This window comes from Bos mutus, chromosome X, assembly GCF_027580195.1.
Source record: "Bos mutus isolate GX-2022 chromosome X, NWIPB_WYAK_1.1, whole genome shotgun sequence".
Taxonomy (NCBI): Eukaryota; Metazoa; Chordata; class Mammalia; order Artiodactyla; family Bovidae; genus Bos; species Bos mutus.
In genome coordinates this window covers 77,415,542-77,432,402 of record NC_091646.1, presented here as the reverse complement: position 1 = coordinate 77,432,402, position 16,861 = coordinate 77,415,542, and the positions used below count along the sequence as shown (strand labels likewise).

The window sequence follows — 16,861 nt, the reverse complement described above, 5'->3', positions numbered from 1 at the left end:
TTGTTTCCTCTCATTTTTCCCCCTATTCCATTTGTTCTTACTCTTTCTGTTTTGTCCCATTGGTTATTCTTAAATTAATTAACTCAATGCTTTATACATACTTATCGAACTCCTATTATACTATAGGTTTGGGGATGCAGTGGTGAAGAGATTGAAGACTGTCCCCGTGAAACTTACACTGTAATTGGGGAGATAGTATATAAAGCATTATAGAGGAAATATGATGAAAGAAATTGATAAGTGCTACAGTGGAAAATAAAGCAGACCTAGACACAGAGAATGAGGTAGAAAGATCAAGGAAGGCCTCTGTGAAGGGGTGATACCCAAAGAGACCAGGATGAAACAAAGGAACAAGCCACATGCAAAATGAATAGCAAATGCAGAGACACTGAGGTTGGGAACATGCTCGGCATGTATGAAGAACAGAAAGGAGACCAGTGCAGGTACAGAGAAAATGAGGGGGACAGTGGTAGGATGGGAGGTCAGAGAGGTAACATGGGCAAGATCTCACAGGACCTCATGGACCATAGGCTTTATGTGGGTACATGGACTTCAGCTTTTATTCTGATGGGAGCTGGGAAGGAATGCTGAGTACATAGGAACATTAATTAGAATAGGGTCCCTCTGGCTGCTATGAGGAAAAGAAACTATCAGGGGGCAAGGAAAGAAGCAGGGAGACTGGTGAGGTGGCTACTGCAAGGGTCCAAATGACACATGGTAGTGCTGGCAGTGGAGGCGAAGAGAAGGGGTTGGATTATGGATCTATTTTAAAGGATTTGCTCATAGACTGGATGTGGAGGTGAGAAAAAGAGAGGTATCAAGGGTGTTTTATGGTTTTTAAAAGAATGAAATAATGCCATTTGCCACAACATGGATTTACCTAGAGATTATCATACTAAGTAAAGTAAGTCAGAGAAAGACAAATATCATATAACATCGTTTATATGTGGAATCTTATAGAAAATGATACAAATGAATTTTTTACAAAACAGAAACAAGCTCAGATCTCAAAATCAAACTTATAATTACCAAAGGGGATATATGGGGGAAGGTGGTAAATTAGGAGATTGGGATTAACATACACAAATTGTGTGTGTGTGTTTTCAGTCGCTCGTTGTATCCAGCTCTTTGGGACCGTATGGACTGTAATCCACCAGGCTCCTCTGTCCATGGCATTCTCCAGGCAAGAATATTGGAGTGGCTTGCTCCTCCAGAGGATCTTCCTGATCCAAGGATCGAACCTGTGTCTCCTGCGTCTCCTGCATTGGCAGATGGGTTATTTTTTGCTGAACCACTGGGGAAGCTCTACATGCACGTGTTACTATATATAAAATAGACAACTAACAAGGACCTTCTGCATAGCACAGGGAACTCTATTCAATATTTCTGAAAGAAAATAGACATATACATTCACTTTGTTGTACACCTGAAACTAATAAAACATTGTAAATCAATTATACTACAATAATTTTTTTTTAAAGGATGCTTTATGGTTTTTGATCTGAGAAGCTGGGTGAATGATGGACCACTTATGGAGATGGGGGAGACTGAGAGAAGAATAGAGTTTTTGTTTTGTTTTTGTCTTTATAGTGGAAGAGCAGGCCTTGGAAGACAGTAAATCAACAGTTGGAGTTTGGGGAAGTTAACATTGAAATGCTTCTTTCTACCCAAGTAGAAATGTTGAGGAGGCTTTTGGAGTTTGAATCCCAAGAAGCCCGGGCTAGAGATATGAATTTGGGAGTAACAGTAAATACAGGCTATTTTTGAAGAATCAGACTGGGACTTCCCTGGTGGTCCAGTGGTTGAGAGTCCACCTTGCAGTGCTGGGGACATGGGTTCCATCCCCTGGTCAGGGAACTAGGATTCCACATGCTTTGAGGCAACTAAGCCCCTACACCACAACTAGAGAGCCCGTGTGCCAACAGCTGAGACCAGATGCAGCCAAATAAATTTTTTAAAATAAAACAAAATAAAAAGAATTAGAGTGACAGAGCTCTGGAGGAGCTCATACTGGCAATCAAGTGCTCCAGCCTGAGGCCACACTGGCTGTTTCCACTCAGTCATGAGGAAGTACAATCATCCCACCTTCCATGGTCCTGAAAGGGAGAAAAAATGAAAATCCTAGCAAACAGCAGGAATGACAACCACAGAGAGCCAATGGACTTGTTTTTATGTTTTTACTTCTGCAAAAGTCTATCCCCATCCGTTGTAATTGGGGGTTGATTCTTAGCTCTCCCCGCCCCCCGCCGCCCACCCCATCACCCTGCATGGCTTGACTCCATCTGCAATCTGTCTCCTAAAGAATGCCTCAGAATAATTGGTCCCCTGATGACTCCCTTGAAAAGCACCACTCAAGGTATTTTGGGGGATTGCTTTGGGGGAATTTGGGGGAAGGAAGGGAGGTAGATGTGTCTGCTCATTAGACCATTTTGCCACACTCTCTCAGAAGGCTTCAAAATACAGCGAATTAAAACATGTCCCGCTGTGCTTCAGGCTCACCAGCCTTACTTCACTTCCTTGAACATGCCATGCTGCTTCTCAGCTTAGATCCTTTTCTTGTGCAATTCCCTCACCTGAAATGCTTTCCCCCTATACCCATCTCCCTGGGTAACTCCTCCTGGATCTTTAGATCTCAGCATAGATACCCTTTCTCAGGGGGAATTTTCCCAGCCCCCTCCCCCACTATGGGTGGTAGACCCTCTTATACTGGGTACTTGACAACTCTGGTGTACAGGCTAAATTTGGTTGAGTACTGCCAGACAATTGCCCAAAATGACTGCTTAAGCCCAGACTCTCACCAACAGTACATGAAGGTCCCTGTATCTCCATAAGACTGCCAAATCATGTGATTCAGTTTTCTAATTTTTTCCAGTGTGATGGATATAAAATAATATTTCATTTTATTGGCTTTTGAGCAGTGAGCAGCTCAAGCAGGAACAAGTCTACAGTGTAGAAGTCATATTGCCTAACATTTTTTCTATTAAAAATGGAAAAATTTGTTCAATTAAAAAAATTGCACTTCTCTAATGATTAGTAAAATTGAGTATGTCTTCACATGCTTGATAACCTCATGGGTTTCCTCTTGTGTGAGCTTTCTATTCCTATCCTTTGCCCATTTTTCTTTGAGGCTCTTGTTTTTTTCTTGCTGTTTCTCAAAGTCACTTTTATATTCTGGATGTTTAATCTCTGGTGATTTCAGCTACAGCAAATAGATATTTGCTGTTTCATCTGTTAACTTTGTGTATAGGGTCTTTTATTAAACAGAAACTGTAAATTTTGATATGTACATCGTCATTAACATTCTTCCTTGTGGTTTGTGCTTTTGAAGTTTTGTTCAGGAAGTCCGTCCCCATCCCTAGGTCACATGGCATATTTTTCTATTAACGTATAGTGTTTTCTTTTACATGAAAATCTTTAACCTGTCCAGAGCTATTGTTTGTATATGGTGTGAGGTAGGACTCCAGCTTATTTTCTTTCAGTTTTCCATACACCATCTTACCTTTCTGGCCTTAGAACACATCCTAATACCTGATAAGTCAAGTCTACTTTTTTATCTTTTTCAGAAATGATTTAGCACTTCACAAATCTTTATTCTTTTTTATAGATATTTATTTATTGAGATATAATCCACATACACGAGATTCATCATTTTAAAGTGTACAATTCAATGGTTTTTAGTATATTCACTAAGTTGGTCACCCATCACCGTTATCTAACACCAGAACATTTTCATCACCTCAAAAAGAAACCCTGTACTTATTTGCAGCCACCCCTGTTCCCTTCTCTTCTCCCCTCAGCCCCTGGCAACTACTAATCAACTATCTCTATGAATTTGCTTATTCTGAGCATTTCACATAAATGGAATCACAAATTATGTGACTTTTTGTGTCTGGCTCCTTTTCACTCTGCATATTTTCAGGTTTCATCCATATTGCAACATGTATCAGTACTTTGTTTCTTTTTATGGATGAGTAATATTCCATTTTATGGATATACCTCATTTTGTCTATCCAGTCATCAGTTGACAGATATTTGAGTTGTTTCTATTTGGGGGCTATTATGAAAAATGCTGCTTTGAACATGCATGTAAAAGTTTTGTGTGGACTCTTTATATACTTTATTGAATAAGATTTATTGATTTTCCTTAAAATGTTCAGCTGGGATTTAAATTAAGGTTATATAGAAATTATATAGTAATTTGGATGTAACTGAAATAGTTATAATATGAAATAGTCTCATCCAAGAGAATGAAACATGTCTTCTTTTATTCAGATTATCTTTTGTGTAACAATATTACCATAAACTTCTCAGCTTAAAACATTAACTAACAGTATCTGTGGGTCAGGAGTCAGGGTATGGTTTAATTGGGTTCTTTGCTTAGGGTCTCACAAAGTTGAAATGAAGGTGTTGACCAGGGCTATAGTCTCATCTGATGCTCGTCTGGGGAAGGATCTGTTTTCAAGCTCACTCAGGTTGTTGGCAGAATTCAGTTCCTTGCAGTCATAGGACAGAAGGCTTCGATTTCTTGCTGGCTGTCAGCTGGGGTCACTCTTAGCTCCTAAAGGCCACCCTCTATTTCTTGCCATGTGAGGTTCTCCAAAGTGGTCAATTGTTTCATGAAAGGGAATGGGAGTTGCCTCACAAGTTGATCATTTCCACCTCATTTTTAACATGATTATCTACATGTAATCACATACATCTGATCACCTTTGGACACACACATACTCAAAGGGAGGGGATTACCCAAGGATGAGAATACAAGGAGACAAGGATCATGGGGGCCATCTTAATTGTGTGTCCATTACATCATCCCTGAGCATATAATCTTCAGGTTCATAAGTGGATGTGTATAAGGATTTTGGGGCTTCCCAGGTGGCTCAAGTGGTAAAGAATCCACCTGCCAATGCAGGAGCCACAGGAGATCCCTGGGTCGGGAAGATCCCCTGGCAACCCACTCCAGTATTCTCCTTTTTCCTCCAACCAGGTTTATTAAACTTAACAAAATTCTATATACAAGGTGACCTAAATATGTTGCTTCAAAACATGATACTTTCCTTAACTAGTATTTTGATAAGTCGATCCACAGAGTGTCAAAATGCAGCCTACTCTAAAATTAATAGAAAAGTGCTCAATACATATTACATGAATGGTCTAATAGTTCTATAAGATAATTAACATAAGGTATGAATGAGTCCCTGTGACAGGCTGCTGGAGAACTGATACGAGTTGTCAGGAGGCCATTTTGTGAACTGCCACTGTGATGCCATCGTGTTTCTGGATCATAATGTTCCCATTATTTGATTCTAGATACACCACAAGAATATCAGTGGGGTCCGAGGTTAGCTTAGCTGCTTGCTGGGCTAGAACAGATATCACCCCAGCATGCTCATCTGACAGGGTTCCGCAGCAACCTAGATTGAGTCCCTGTGAATCTGTGCACAGGATTCCGAAAATGGATGGATTCTTCATTGTGTCCTCCAAGTGCTGCTCTAAGGTAGCCTCCATCCCGCCGCATGTCGCCTCCTTCTTTGCCACGGGTGTGAGGTGCTCCTTGGTCCCCACTCCAGTATTCTCACCGAGCAAGAGTTGGACACGACTGAGCACGCACAGTAGAAGCAGTTAGAATGGATTAGATATACTCACAGCAACACAAATGGATCTTTCTTTTATTCACTTTTGATTTGTGTCACGTTACCACACTTTTTAAATTCCAACCAAAATGAAAATACCTTTTAAAAATCTGGTTATAATAATAATACATATTCATTGAAACTTTTTTTCAGATAACAGAGAAAAATGTAAAGGAGAATGTGACAAAGCATCTGTCATCTCCCCCTGCACCCACAATAACCACTGATATGCCCTTCCTGTTATTTTTCCCCCTATAGATACAGAAATTTTATCAAAGTTTTGTTTTGTTTGCTGTATCATTTTACATGGCTTAAAATCCTTTTGGAACAATTTATGAGTGAAATCGATCTACGTATCTATGGAAGACAAGTAGATAGAGACAACAAAATAAAGACAGAGACAGGAGGAAGGTTGCAGAGATGAAGGGAGAGAAAGAATCAGAGGCAGGAAGAGATAGATGGGAGGGGAAGACAGAGAGACCTATGGGCATATAAGGTCAGAAAGAGAAACAGAGCAATGGAGAGATGAAGATACTGGGAAAGAGACAAGGAAAGGATAGAAAGGAACTTTTATTGAGCTCCTACTAAATGCCATTTTTTAAAAGTTTTTTTTTTTTTAATTGAATATGTTATGACATTACTTTGTTTTATGTTTTGGTTTTCTGCTAGGAGGCATGTAGGATCTTAGCTTCCTGATGAGGGATTGAATCCATTGCTCCCTGCATTGGAAGGTGAAGTCTCAACCACAGGACCACCAGGGAAGTCCTCTAAATACCATTCTTATTAAACCTTCAAAGCCACTCTGGGAGACAGTTACTAGTAACCGCTTTATGCAGGTAAGGGACAGCACCTTAGAATGGTGAACTAATTGAACTCATCACTCTATAAAGGCCATGGTCCATAGGCCATCCGTAACTGTTTATCCAATGAACAAAATCGTATATCTCCTCCCCAAGAAGTGGGGCGGCAGAGGGGACCAGACCCCCATTCCACTCCACTGAGTCATTTTTCCTGCCTGTCTGCTGAGGCGACAGCCAAGTCTGTTGCTCTGGCTACTGGCCTCCGACTGCCATGGCAACCGCCATCAAAGGCTCCAGCTCATCACCTTGCCCCTCGGGCATCTCCTTGGAAACGGGCAGGATGCAGAGGCTGCGGGAGCTAAAGGCTGCGCCTGCGTAGACAGGATGGGATGGGCAGGGAAGGGCAAGATTCCTCAGCGTGCGCAGCCGCAAAGCACCGCAGCGGTGCAGGGTAGCTCAGGCGCTGCGCACTTGCCAGTCAGTCCGCCCGTCCGGAGCCCGGCTCGCTGGGGCAGCATGGCGGGGTCGCCACTGCTCCACGGGCCGCGGGCCGGGGGCGTCGGCCTTTTGGTGCTGCTGCTCTTGGGCTTACTTGGGCCACCCCGCACTCTCTGCGCAAGGCCGGTAAAGGTGCGACCCGGGTCGGGCGCTGGGTGGGGGTGGGGGGAGGATGCTACAGGCGAGGGTCGGTGCCTGGCCACTGGCCCCTTATCCTCGCTGGCCCCAGTTCTCGGGACCTGTGGAGAGATCGGCCGTGGGGGCCTGGGGTCCAGCCTCCAGTCTGCGCCCAGGCCATGCCAGCCTCCGTCTCTTGGGTGTGTGGGTGGCAGTGTCTGGGGGTCGTCTGGCCGCCGCGCCCTGCGCATCCCTCCGCACTAGGCGCTGGGCCTGGCCTCGCCCCGCCCGCCTCCTGTGGCGCTGTCCACGGGCGTAGCACACTGTAAGACGGGGGATGCGGGCCTCGGTCTGTGTCCACAAGATGTGATGACAGGGATATGAGTGTGTGCTGTCTCTGTGTGTTTCTTTTGATGTAAGTGCTTACGAGCATCCATACAAAGGTGCCTTTGTGGGTCCGGGTGTGCATTGTGTGTGAAGCTTCTGTGTGTGAGTTTTCTCAGTGTGACATCGGTGTGTTTGTGATTCCTGTGGTGATGGTGTGACTTATGGGTGTGTCTGTGTTTGGGTGTGTGTCTGTGTGATTGTCTTTTTGTTTGGGAGGGAGTGGTCTTTGCATCCCCTAGGTGCACACCCCATTTCGGTTCTGTTGAACTGAGAGACTAGGATTTTGTATATGTGTTGATGAGACTGTTTCTTTGTGGAGCTGTGTCATTGTGGAGAGAGGAGCCATGATGTTGCTCTCTGTGCGGCATTATGTCTTTAAGGGTGGTGCGTGTTCTTGCATCTAGATGGCTTGGCGATTGTAACTGCATAGCATTGGTTAGTGTGAATGTGTGCAGCCCCCCGAGTGTGGATGTGGCAGTGTTGGGTTGCATATTTGACATCTCAAGGCTTGTCAGTCCAAGTAGTGTGTGTAAGGGCACGATTGACGTGTGTGATTCCCTGGGGGGTCTCAGGGGTGGTGGCCATCAAGGGCATTTGGAGCACATCCTTCTATAATGTAGAGTTAAAGGCTGTCTGCATCAAGGATGGTTTTTTAAAAGTATTCTTTATATATGAGAATATATCTAAAGATATGTATATATACAGTGTAAGAAATAATGATAAAATAATCCCTTTGTGTGCCCATTACTCAGCTTAAATCAAACATGACCAATAGTTAGAAGCCCTTGGGTGCCTCTCACCACAGCAGTCTCTCTCTTCCATAATCATTATCCTGTATTTTCTGTTAACCCTTACTTTTGTTTGTAGCTTATCATCTATGTCTGTATCTCTAAACAATATCTTGTTTAGTTTTTCCTCACAGAGATGGAATCATACTGGGTGTCTGGCTCCTGGTAGTCACTAGGGGTCACTAGGAAGTCATCAGGGTGTCTGGTTGTAACAGGCAGTCTGCAGTGGAATTCTGGAACTTGATTTTTTTTACACATTGTGAGATTCATCCACATTGAAGTATGTGGCTATAATTAATTTATTTTTATTACTGCATAATATTTTACACTATGAGTATATCATGAGTGTATGTGTATATCATGATTTATAGATGCATTTTCAATATGCTAGCAACAACATTTGGGTTGTTTCTAGGTGTTTCTTTTTTCCTTCCTTCACTTTTATGCTGTTATGAATAGTGCTGCTGTAATTTTTCATGAACCCTTGTCCAGTAGTATATGCACAAAAGCTACTCTGGAGTGTAACACCCCGGGAGTGGGGCATATGATATGTGCATCTTTCAAGACGTTGCCAAATTGTTCCTCAGCGCTATTTTGACAGTTGAGTTCCCAGCAGCAATGTATAAAAGCCTCCATTTTTTCTACGTCGACATCAACATTTGACATAGTCAGACTTTAATTTTGGCAGTCTTTTGCACTCCCCCTGCATAGTGTATCTCACTGGTGTTTTAATTTGCATTTTCCTGATTACTAATGAGGTTCACTAGTTTTCATTTGCTTAGTAACTGTTTTTGGTTCCTTTTTTGTGAAATACTTGATCATCAGTTTTGCCCATTTTTATATTAATTTGCTTTTCTCTTACTGCTTTTTAGGAATTTTTGGTATATTGGACATTGTTCCTTTATTGATTATTTGTGTTACAAGCATATTCTCCTACTCTGATTTTACTTTTCATTCTTTTTATGGTGTCTTGGGATAAAAAGAAATTCTTAGCTTGAATGTAGTCAAATTAATTTTTTCCCTTTCCATTGTTCCCAAATTTGGATCACTTATTTTTCCTGCACAATTTACTGAAGTTGTTCCTGTCCCTCATAGCTCTGCAGTGTCCCCTCTGTCATAGCAAGTGTCAGTGTGTGTGCATCTGTTTCCAAGTTCTGTTCAATCCTATTTCTTCCACTGCACTGAATCTGTGGTTTAACTTGCCCATTCAATTTTTAATGTCATTTATTTTTCTAAATGTTCTGTATGTCTCTTTTTCAAACCTTTATGGCCATTTAATGGTCTTTTGTTCCTTTCTCATACTTTTGATATCTTTTATTTCTTTAAACTTACTGAAATTGCTTAAAAACTGCCTGAACTGAACATTAGTCATTGGGTAATTTATTTTACAGATAGACTTGTAATATATGTATACAAAAGATATATAAATGATATATGAACACAGTTTTTCATTCCGACATTATTTATAAGAATAGAAAAAGATTGGAAACATTCCCAATGTTCATCAGTTGGATTGGTTAAATAAACTATTGTACATCCATAGGAGAGGGATTCAAAGCAGAAGAAAGGAAGGATCGAAGAGAGAAAGGATGCTTTTAGGGTAGGATCTAGACATAGATTCCAAAAAACAAGGCATAGAACAGTCTGCTACCTTTTGGGTAAAACAAATGGACAGTAGGAATCTGTAAAATGCAAATATAAGTTCCTATTGTCCACAACATTAATATAGAGAAATACATTGCTGTCATATCTACCATCTCTATTCCTATAAAGAAACCTGGTCTTCAGCAGCCCCGGGCGGGGCAAGGTCTGAGTCACTAGGAAATCGTTCGCGATGGGGGGGGGGGGGGCGGCGGGGAGTTGAATCTAGGGGTCTTTGGTGGCCTTAAGTGTGACCAGAGATATTTGTGGGTCTCCATTGGCCTTAGGGGTGTCTACTCATATTCGAGGGCCCATGGCACCTTTGGTGGCATCTAGGGATATTTGAGGTCCGCGGAGTCCTGCGGGTTGGGAGTCCCTGGCCGGGCGAATGCTGAAGACCTCCCCGCTCCAACCTGTCTTCCCGCAGGAGCCCCGCAGCCTGGGCGCAGCCTCGCCGCCCTTGGCTGAGGCCAGCGGTCACCGCCGCTTCCGGCGGGCGGCGCCGAGGGGAGAGGCTGCGGGGGCTGTGCAGGAGCTGGCGCGGGCGCTGGCGCACCTGCTGGAGGCCGAACGGCAGGAGCGGGCGCGGGCTGAGGCGCAGGAAGCCGAGGATCAGCAGGCGCGCGTCCTGGCGCAGCTCCGGCGCATCTGGGGCGCACCCCGCACCAGTGACCCAGCCCTGGGCCTGGAGAACGACCCCGACGCGCCCGCCGCGCAGCTCGCCCGCGCCCTGCTCCGCGCCCGCCTGGACCCGGCGGCCCTGGCAGCCCAGCTTGTCCCCGCCCCTGCCCCCGCCGCGGCGCTCAGACTCCGGCCCCCAGTCTACGACGATGGCCCCACGGGCCCCGATGGCGAGGACGCCGGCGACGAGACGCCAGACCTGGACCCCGAGCTGCTGAGGTACCTCCACGAAGGGTGGTCGGGGGGCGGGCGCCATCATCCTGGGAGGAAGGGGGCGAGGAGCGGCGGAGGGCCTTCTTTACAGGGTGGAGGTGCGAACACCTAGGTCCTGGGACCCTAGGTCGGGGCAGAGGTGCCTGGCTGGCTCCCTTCGTCCGAATGGCTGGAGTGGAAGGCAGGGACACCTGTCTCCAGAAAGCGGTTGGACGCCTGAGTAGGAGGAGGCTGCCGGGTCCCGGAGAGGTTAGAGGTACCGGCGGCCTCCAGGTCCTAGGGCCGAGGCGTTGACTCACGGACACCTCCTCACTGCAGGTATTTGTTGGGGCGGATCCTAACGGGAATCGCCGACACCGAAGCCGTCGCTGCCCCGCGTCGCCTCCGCCGCGCCGCCGACCAGGATACTGGCCCTGAGCTACCCCCTGAGGGTGTGCTGGGGGCCCTGCTGCGTGTGAAGCGTCTGGAGACCCCCGCACCCCAAGCGCCGGCGCGCCGCCTCCTGCCCTGAGCACCGCCTGGATCCCGTGTACCCTCCTGTCCAGGACACCCTGCCAGCTCCCGCCAGCCACAGTTGCTGCCCTGGAACCCCAGGATCCCCACCCAACCCCACAATAAATATAATCTGAAGCAGCTGTGTACTTGTTTGTGTGAGTGACAGTGTCTAAGGGGCCTGTGGACTAAGTGGTGATGGCCCTTCTTAGACAAAGGAAGAGGAGCCCCAGCCCTCGGCCCAGCACTTTTAAGACAACCCCCTCCCTGCAGTCTCTGCCTCCTCCCTGGGGAGACCTCCATGTGGGCAATGGCAGTGCCTACCAGATTTTGTGCCCCATTTCTAGGCCTCAGTTGGGAATGGGGAGCCCAGAAATTTTTGAGGGCCACTTTCAGCAGCACCTTCTCAGAGTCCATCCCAAGGACCAAGCTGTTTGTGAGGCAGGTGAATAGAGCTTGGATGGTGCTGGGATGTCCACTTGCACACATGAACTCCCTGACATGGGGAGGGGCTACCTGAGGGAAGAGAAAGGGAATGGGCTGCTGGCCAGGGGTCAGCCCTCCCAATGCTGTCACCTTCTGGCATGGAACTTTCTGGGCTTTCAGATCATTGAGAAAATGTATTCATCAAATTAGGAGGATAGGATGAATTGTTAGCTTGATATGTAATGTTTAAATATCTAATTAGATATTAATAGTATAGAGGCCACTCTTACTGTACTGTTACCCCAGCCCTAAAGATATTGGGAGTCAGTGTGGTGGTAACTGGTGCGCACTGGCTATTCCCTCTGCCCCTAGTTTTCCACAAGATTTTGCTCAAATATCACCTACTAAGGCTTTCCTTGACCTCCATGTCACTCTATTCCTCCACCTGCCTTTACTACATAGCCTCATGTCCTATCTACAAGGGCAGGGGTTTTCAGTGTTTTGCCTCTACATCTTCTGTACCCAAAGCAGGGCCTGGCATATAGGGGTTTTCCCCACGTCTTGAATGGAAGAATTCTCACAACTCAGTAACATTCTCCCCACCCAGTCTCATTCCCACCCACATAACACTTGGCATGGAGGCAGTTTTAAAACCTAAGAACACAATTTATTTAATTTTGCACAGAATCTCTCAACTTGACATAACACAACCAACACTATGTCCCACACTGCCAAAAAGCCCATCACCAAAAGAAAACCTCCCCAGGAGAGAGACACCAACAGTGTTCCACACAGCTACTTGCTGGTAGGCGGGGGCTCATGTGAAGGAACCATCACCCTGGTCTGGGGGAGGGTCCACTTTTCTAGACTTAAGACCTTCAGGCCACAGAGCAGCCACAGTGGCACATGGCTTTCTGGTGCCGGCCTTTATCCCCACCTGGCCCTGTCGTGGCCTCCTTTGCCATGGCTTCCCGGACCCTTTGGATCTCCTGGATGAGTAGGGAAAAGGCCTCTACCACACCCTGGCGTGTCTTGGCTGAGGTCTCTACGAAAGGGGCCCCCCAGCTTTTTGCGAGGGCTGCAGCAGCGGCACGAGCATCTCCAGTAGTGGTCACAAGGTCACATTTGTTGCCCACAAGGACAAGGGGCTGGGTGTGGTGTGGGCCCCAGGTGGCCCGCATCTGCTGCAGCTGGGCTAGAGATGAGGGGTCATCGAGGGCGAAGACACCCAGCACACCATCGCCAATCGCCACACACTGGTCACGCAGGGCCTGATGAGTGGCCTGTCCCGCTGTGTCCAGCACGTTCAGAATGCAGCCTCCGTGGTCTAGGGCCATCTCCTTCCAGTAGGAATCCTGGATGGTGGGGTCGTGGTCTTCCACAAAGCACTGGTTGTTCAGCTGGATGGTCAGTGCACTCTTTCCCACACCACTTGCGCCCACCACCACTGCCTTGTACTCAGGCAGCTTCTTGCCTACACCCTTGGAGGGTGACCCCCAAGCCCTGTGGCTCTGCTCCCGGGATCTAGGGCTCCAGGTGCCCAGGCCCAAATCAAACATGTCAGGCTTTGTTGGCTGTGCCATGGCTCCAAGCGGGCAGCTCAGGGAAGAGATGTGGACAGCAGGCCCTGCAGATGGGAAGAGAAGAAAGACAATAGGGGGGTAGGGGGTTCGGGGATTAGGTGAGACCATTTAGGGACAGGGGGACAGCCAGGTGTCATTGAATCAACATTTATTAAGTGCCTAGTGTGTACCAATCACCTAATATAGTATATACATTATTCATGTTGTCTATTCTCTCTTATTCCCCTTTACAACATAAACTCTGTGAAGGCAGGGTTTTTTAAAACACCTTGATTAACTTATATACCGTAAAGTTAACCTAAAGTGTATAATTGTTTTTTAAATTCATTCACGGAGTTGTGTGACCATCACCGTAATCTAATTTTAGAACATTTCCAGTCACCTGGAAAAGATAGCCCCTGCCCAGTAGCAGTTCCTCTCCATTCTGGAGGGACGGCAGGAATTTCATCAGTTTCGATTTCAGATCATGTCCCTGTTAGACCCCAGCCCAGCACACTGCCAGACACAGTTTGTGGTGAGCAACATTCCTGCCCCCAGGAGTTTATGTTCTAAAAGAAGGAAACACCAAGAGGGAGGGAATATATGAATACCTATGGCTCATCCATGTTGATGTATTGAAGAAACCAACACAATATAGTAATTATCCTCCAATTAAAAATAAATTTTAAAAAGATGATAACAATAAACCAAAGAATTAAGCTAATTATGAAGTCTGTTAATTATAATCATTGGAATTTAGTCTTTATTACTTATTCAACATATAGCTATTGAGAACCTACTGTGTGGCAAGGACAAAGAGGTGGGGGAAAAAAGAGATTAATAAACCCTGGCCCTCCTGAATGTGACTTTCTAGTCAGGAAAACAGACAACAAAGATAAATCAGTAAGAATGCTTCAATAATAGGTGATAAGCAGGGAGAAGGTGCTTAGTTAATGTTAGGCATTTCTATTATAATTTAATTTTCATTCACTAATTCGGGGACCTTCCTGCATGCCAGGCATTGTGATGGGTGTGGAGATGGGAGGTAGGGTTGGGGGCAGGAGGTGTGGGGGTGGTGAAGTGGCTGAGAACAAAATAAAGTCCCAGCCCTTGGGAGGATTCTGGAAGTGAAAAAGAGACAATAAACAAGATAAGCAAGTAAATTACCATGCAGTTAGAAGACACAGCAGGTGCTCAATTAGCGTCCACTATTAATAGAATGTCACCATTAACCCTTTCAATACACATCCCCGATCATGGTTTGGTGTGTGGCCTCAGGATATGCATCATAATGGTTGAGGCCCCAAGTCTCCCCAGAAGCCCCAGGGCAGTGGCAGCTAGGCGGGATGGAGGAATTCTGTGGCATTTGGGATCCCTGCGTCAGAGTTGGGGTAGGGGGGAAGGTCCCAGGAGGAGATCCAGCTGTGGGGCCTCAGCCCTGAGAGGATCCCTGAAAAGAGCTGTGGAATGTGCTCTCCCACCAGGAAGGGGGACCTGATAGAAGACGGAGCTCTGGTGGTCCCCCCACCCCGATTGGGGGCAGAAACAGAGAGATCAGATCATGAGGATGGGCTGAGGAGAGGGGGCCAGCCAGGAGCCAGGGCAGCAATGCAGGCCGTAGGGGACCTGTATGAGAGCAGAGCGGGATTTGGGATGTTCCGAAGGCCTGCCTGACAGGGTTTTTGCTGAGGGTTTGGAGGCAGGGGACGGGGTGCAGGCGGCCGGAGAGGTGGCCGCTGTCACCTGAGACAGGGCCGGGTGCGAGGGGCCTTCGCTCTGGGCGGGGGTCACCGGGGCTGAGGCTGCCATGCAATGAGGAACTGGAACAGCGAGGCTTGGGAGTGAGTGGCGATGACTGACCCGAGGTCACACAGACCATTGCAGGGTGGCGGGGGAATGGGGAAGCAACGGTGCCAACTGCCAGTGTAAGGTGGTCGGGGACCCCTCCCCCAGGCATGAACCGCTGTCGTCTCCCTGACCCAAGGAGGGAGGGGCATGTCCACCCAACGACAGTCCCCTCCATCTCCTTCCAAGGTGGCCTAGGCTCCGCACCACCTGTCAGGCATCCCCTGACTAAAGCCCAGGAGGCTGGCCCGGTGTGGGGCTGGGAGGGGGGGCACACCCGGTTTCACCCCAAAGCCGCGCTCGGCCTGCACCTTCCCGCCCAACTCCCGACTCCCCGCTCCCCGCTTGGGGCCTACGCCCTCACCCAAGTCCATACTCACGGCCTCACAAAGGCGGCTGCAGGTTGCTGGTCTCTGAGGAGAGGAGGCAAACAGGGGAAACTGCCCTCACACCTGACCTCGGCCACACCCCCACAGCCTTAAGTAGAAGGACCGCCCAGATCGGTGTGGGGGCGGGGCGCAGGGGGAGGCCTGGCGCCCCAGCTCACCTCAGTTCCAGGAAGGCCGGTGGCGACCCCAACCGCCGCTCTGACAGAGGAGACGCTCCCTCAGGTCCCAGTGACGGGATGGGGAAGGGGAAGATGGGAGTGCACATGCGCATCAGGCTGCCCTCAGGCCCCTCTGCTGGCGCACCCCTGTCAGCGCTCCTAGGTGAGTGCGCCCTGAGGTATTCTTGAGGTGTGCTGTAAGCGCTGACTACCCTGTGTACCGCTGACTACCCTGTGTACCTCGTGCATCCTGCTGTACCTCTTTACCTTGCCCCCACCTGGGACGTGATTTTGTGTGTTTAGTGTATGGGGCGGTTGTCACATTTTTGACCTGAGTGTCCCGTCTTTGCGAAATGTTTTGTGAGGGCCTCTCTGAGGCCTGGGAGCTTGCGCTGCCTCAAGCAGGCGTTTTGGTAGCATGGGAGAGAGTTGCATCCGGTCCTGAAGGGAGGAGAAAGTTGCAAAGCAGGTGTTATTCTGTAAAGGTCTAAAGAACCTGATTTGAGATAGATATGTGCCAAGCTACATTTCCCAGACTCCCTTGCAGCTATGGCTGTCATGTGACACAATTCTGACCAATGAAGTGTAAGCAAGAGTTGTGGAGGTGGGGCAACCAGAATGCTCCTTTAAAGGGGATGACTGAGCTGACCAGCAGCCCCTTTCCCTATTATCTTTTCTTGATTGGGTGAGGCTCTGATACTCATTCTGGGAGCACGAGGGTGGCCATGAAAACAAGTCCAGGAAACATCAGCCTGGACTCCTTTGAGTAGCCAAAGCAATTCTCATTATGTAGGGGAAATAACCCCCCCGCCCCCAATTATCCTCCAATTCCCCACCCTTGGTCAGTAGTAGATACTCCTTCCCCCAAGAAAGCTACCCATGACCACCACATCTAAGCATGGTAAACCTGGACATTGTTCCCCTCTCCCCACCCCCACAACCAAGACAAAAAGACATATGGGAAGGCTGAGGCCTAATGAGGACACTTTATGATCATTTTTCTCACCTTCCCAGCCCAGGGTGTAGCTGGGACTGGCTGTGAGCCTTCTATTTCTAAGGCAGGTGCTCCTTGTCTCACAGAGTTCACCATTTAATCTCTTATGGAGCCAGTTAAGCTGCTTGCTCTATTGTCAGTTAATTTTGGGGGGGGCACTGGTTGAACAGGGGGTTGACCTGATAGAGACCCATAAAGACCCACACCTTCACTCCTTCATCACTCATCAGTTCTGTTGGC

At 47.5% G+C, this 16,861-nt stretch overlaps 2 protein-coding genes and 1 pseudogene across 4 annotated transcripts; 1 reads left to right on the top strand and 2 right to left on the bottom strand.

The window, feature by feature from the left end:
- Nucleotides 1-5,229: 5,229 nt before the first annotated feature.
- On the bottom strand, nt 5,230-5,505 carry LOC138986445 (ragulator complex protein LAMTOR5 pseudogene; annotated as a pseudogene).
- Nucleotides 5,506-6,845: 1,340 nt separating this feature from the next.
- Nucleotides 6,846-11,390, top strand: PCSK1N (proprotein convertase subtilisin/kexin type 1 inhibitor). The gene is made up of 3 exons (XM_070365465.1): nt 6,846-7,060; nt 10,289-10,761; nt 11,074-11,390. Exons 1-3 carry the CDS (start codon nt 6,947-6,949, stop codon nt 11,264-11,266), a joined length of 780 nt encoding a protein of 259 aa, XP_070221566.1. The 5' UTR covers nt 6,846-6,946; the 3' UTR covers nt 11,267-11,390.
- A 950-nt stretch (nt 11,391-12,340) lies between these two features.
- Nucleotides 12,341-16,763, bottom strand: ERAS (ES cell expressed Ras). Of its 3 annotated transcripts, XM_070365512.1 has the most exons (3): nt 15,628-16,611; nt 15,461-15,493; nt 12,341-13,300 (listed from the first exon to the last, which is right to left on the bottom strand). In XM_070365512.1, the coding sequence occupies exon 3, from the start codon at nt 13,254-13,256 to the stop codon at nt 12,552-12,554; it is 705 nt and encodes a 234-aa protein (XP_070221613.1). In that variant the 5' UTR covers nt 13,257-13,300; nt 15,461-15,493; nt 15,628-16,611; the 3' UTR covers nt 12,341-12,551. The 3 variants fall into 3 exon arrangements, with proteins under 3 accessions (XP_070221613.1, XP_005887730.2, XP_070221612.1); XM_005887668.3 differs by lacking the exons at nt 15,461-15,493; nt 15,628-16,611 and adding an exon at nt 16,634-16,763; XM_070365511.1 differs by having other exon boundaries at nt 15,461-16,611.
- Between the last annotated feature and the right edge of the window lie 98 nt (nt 16,764-16,861).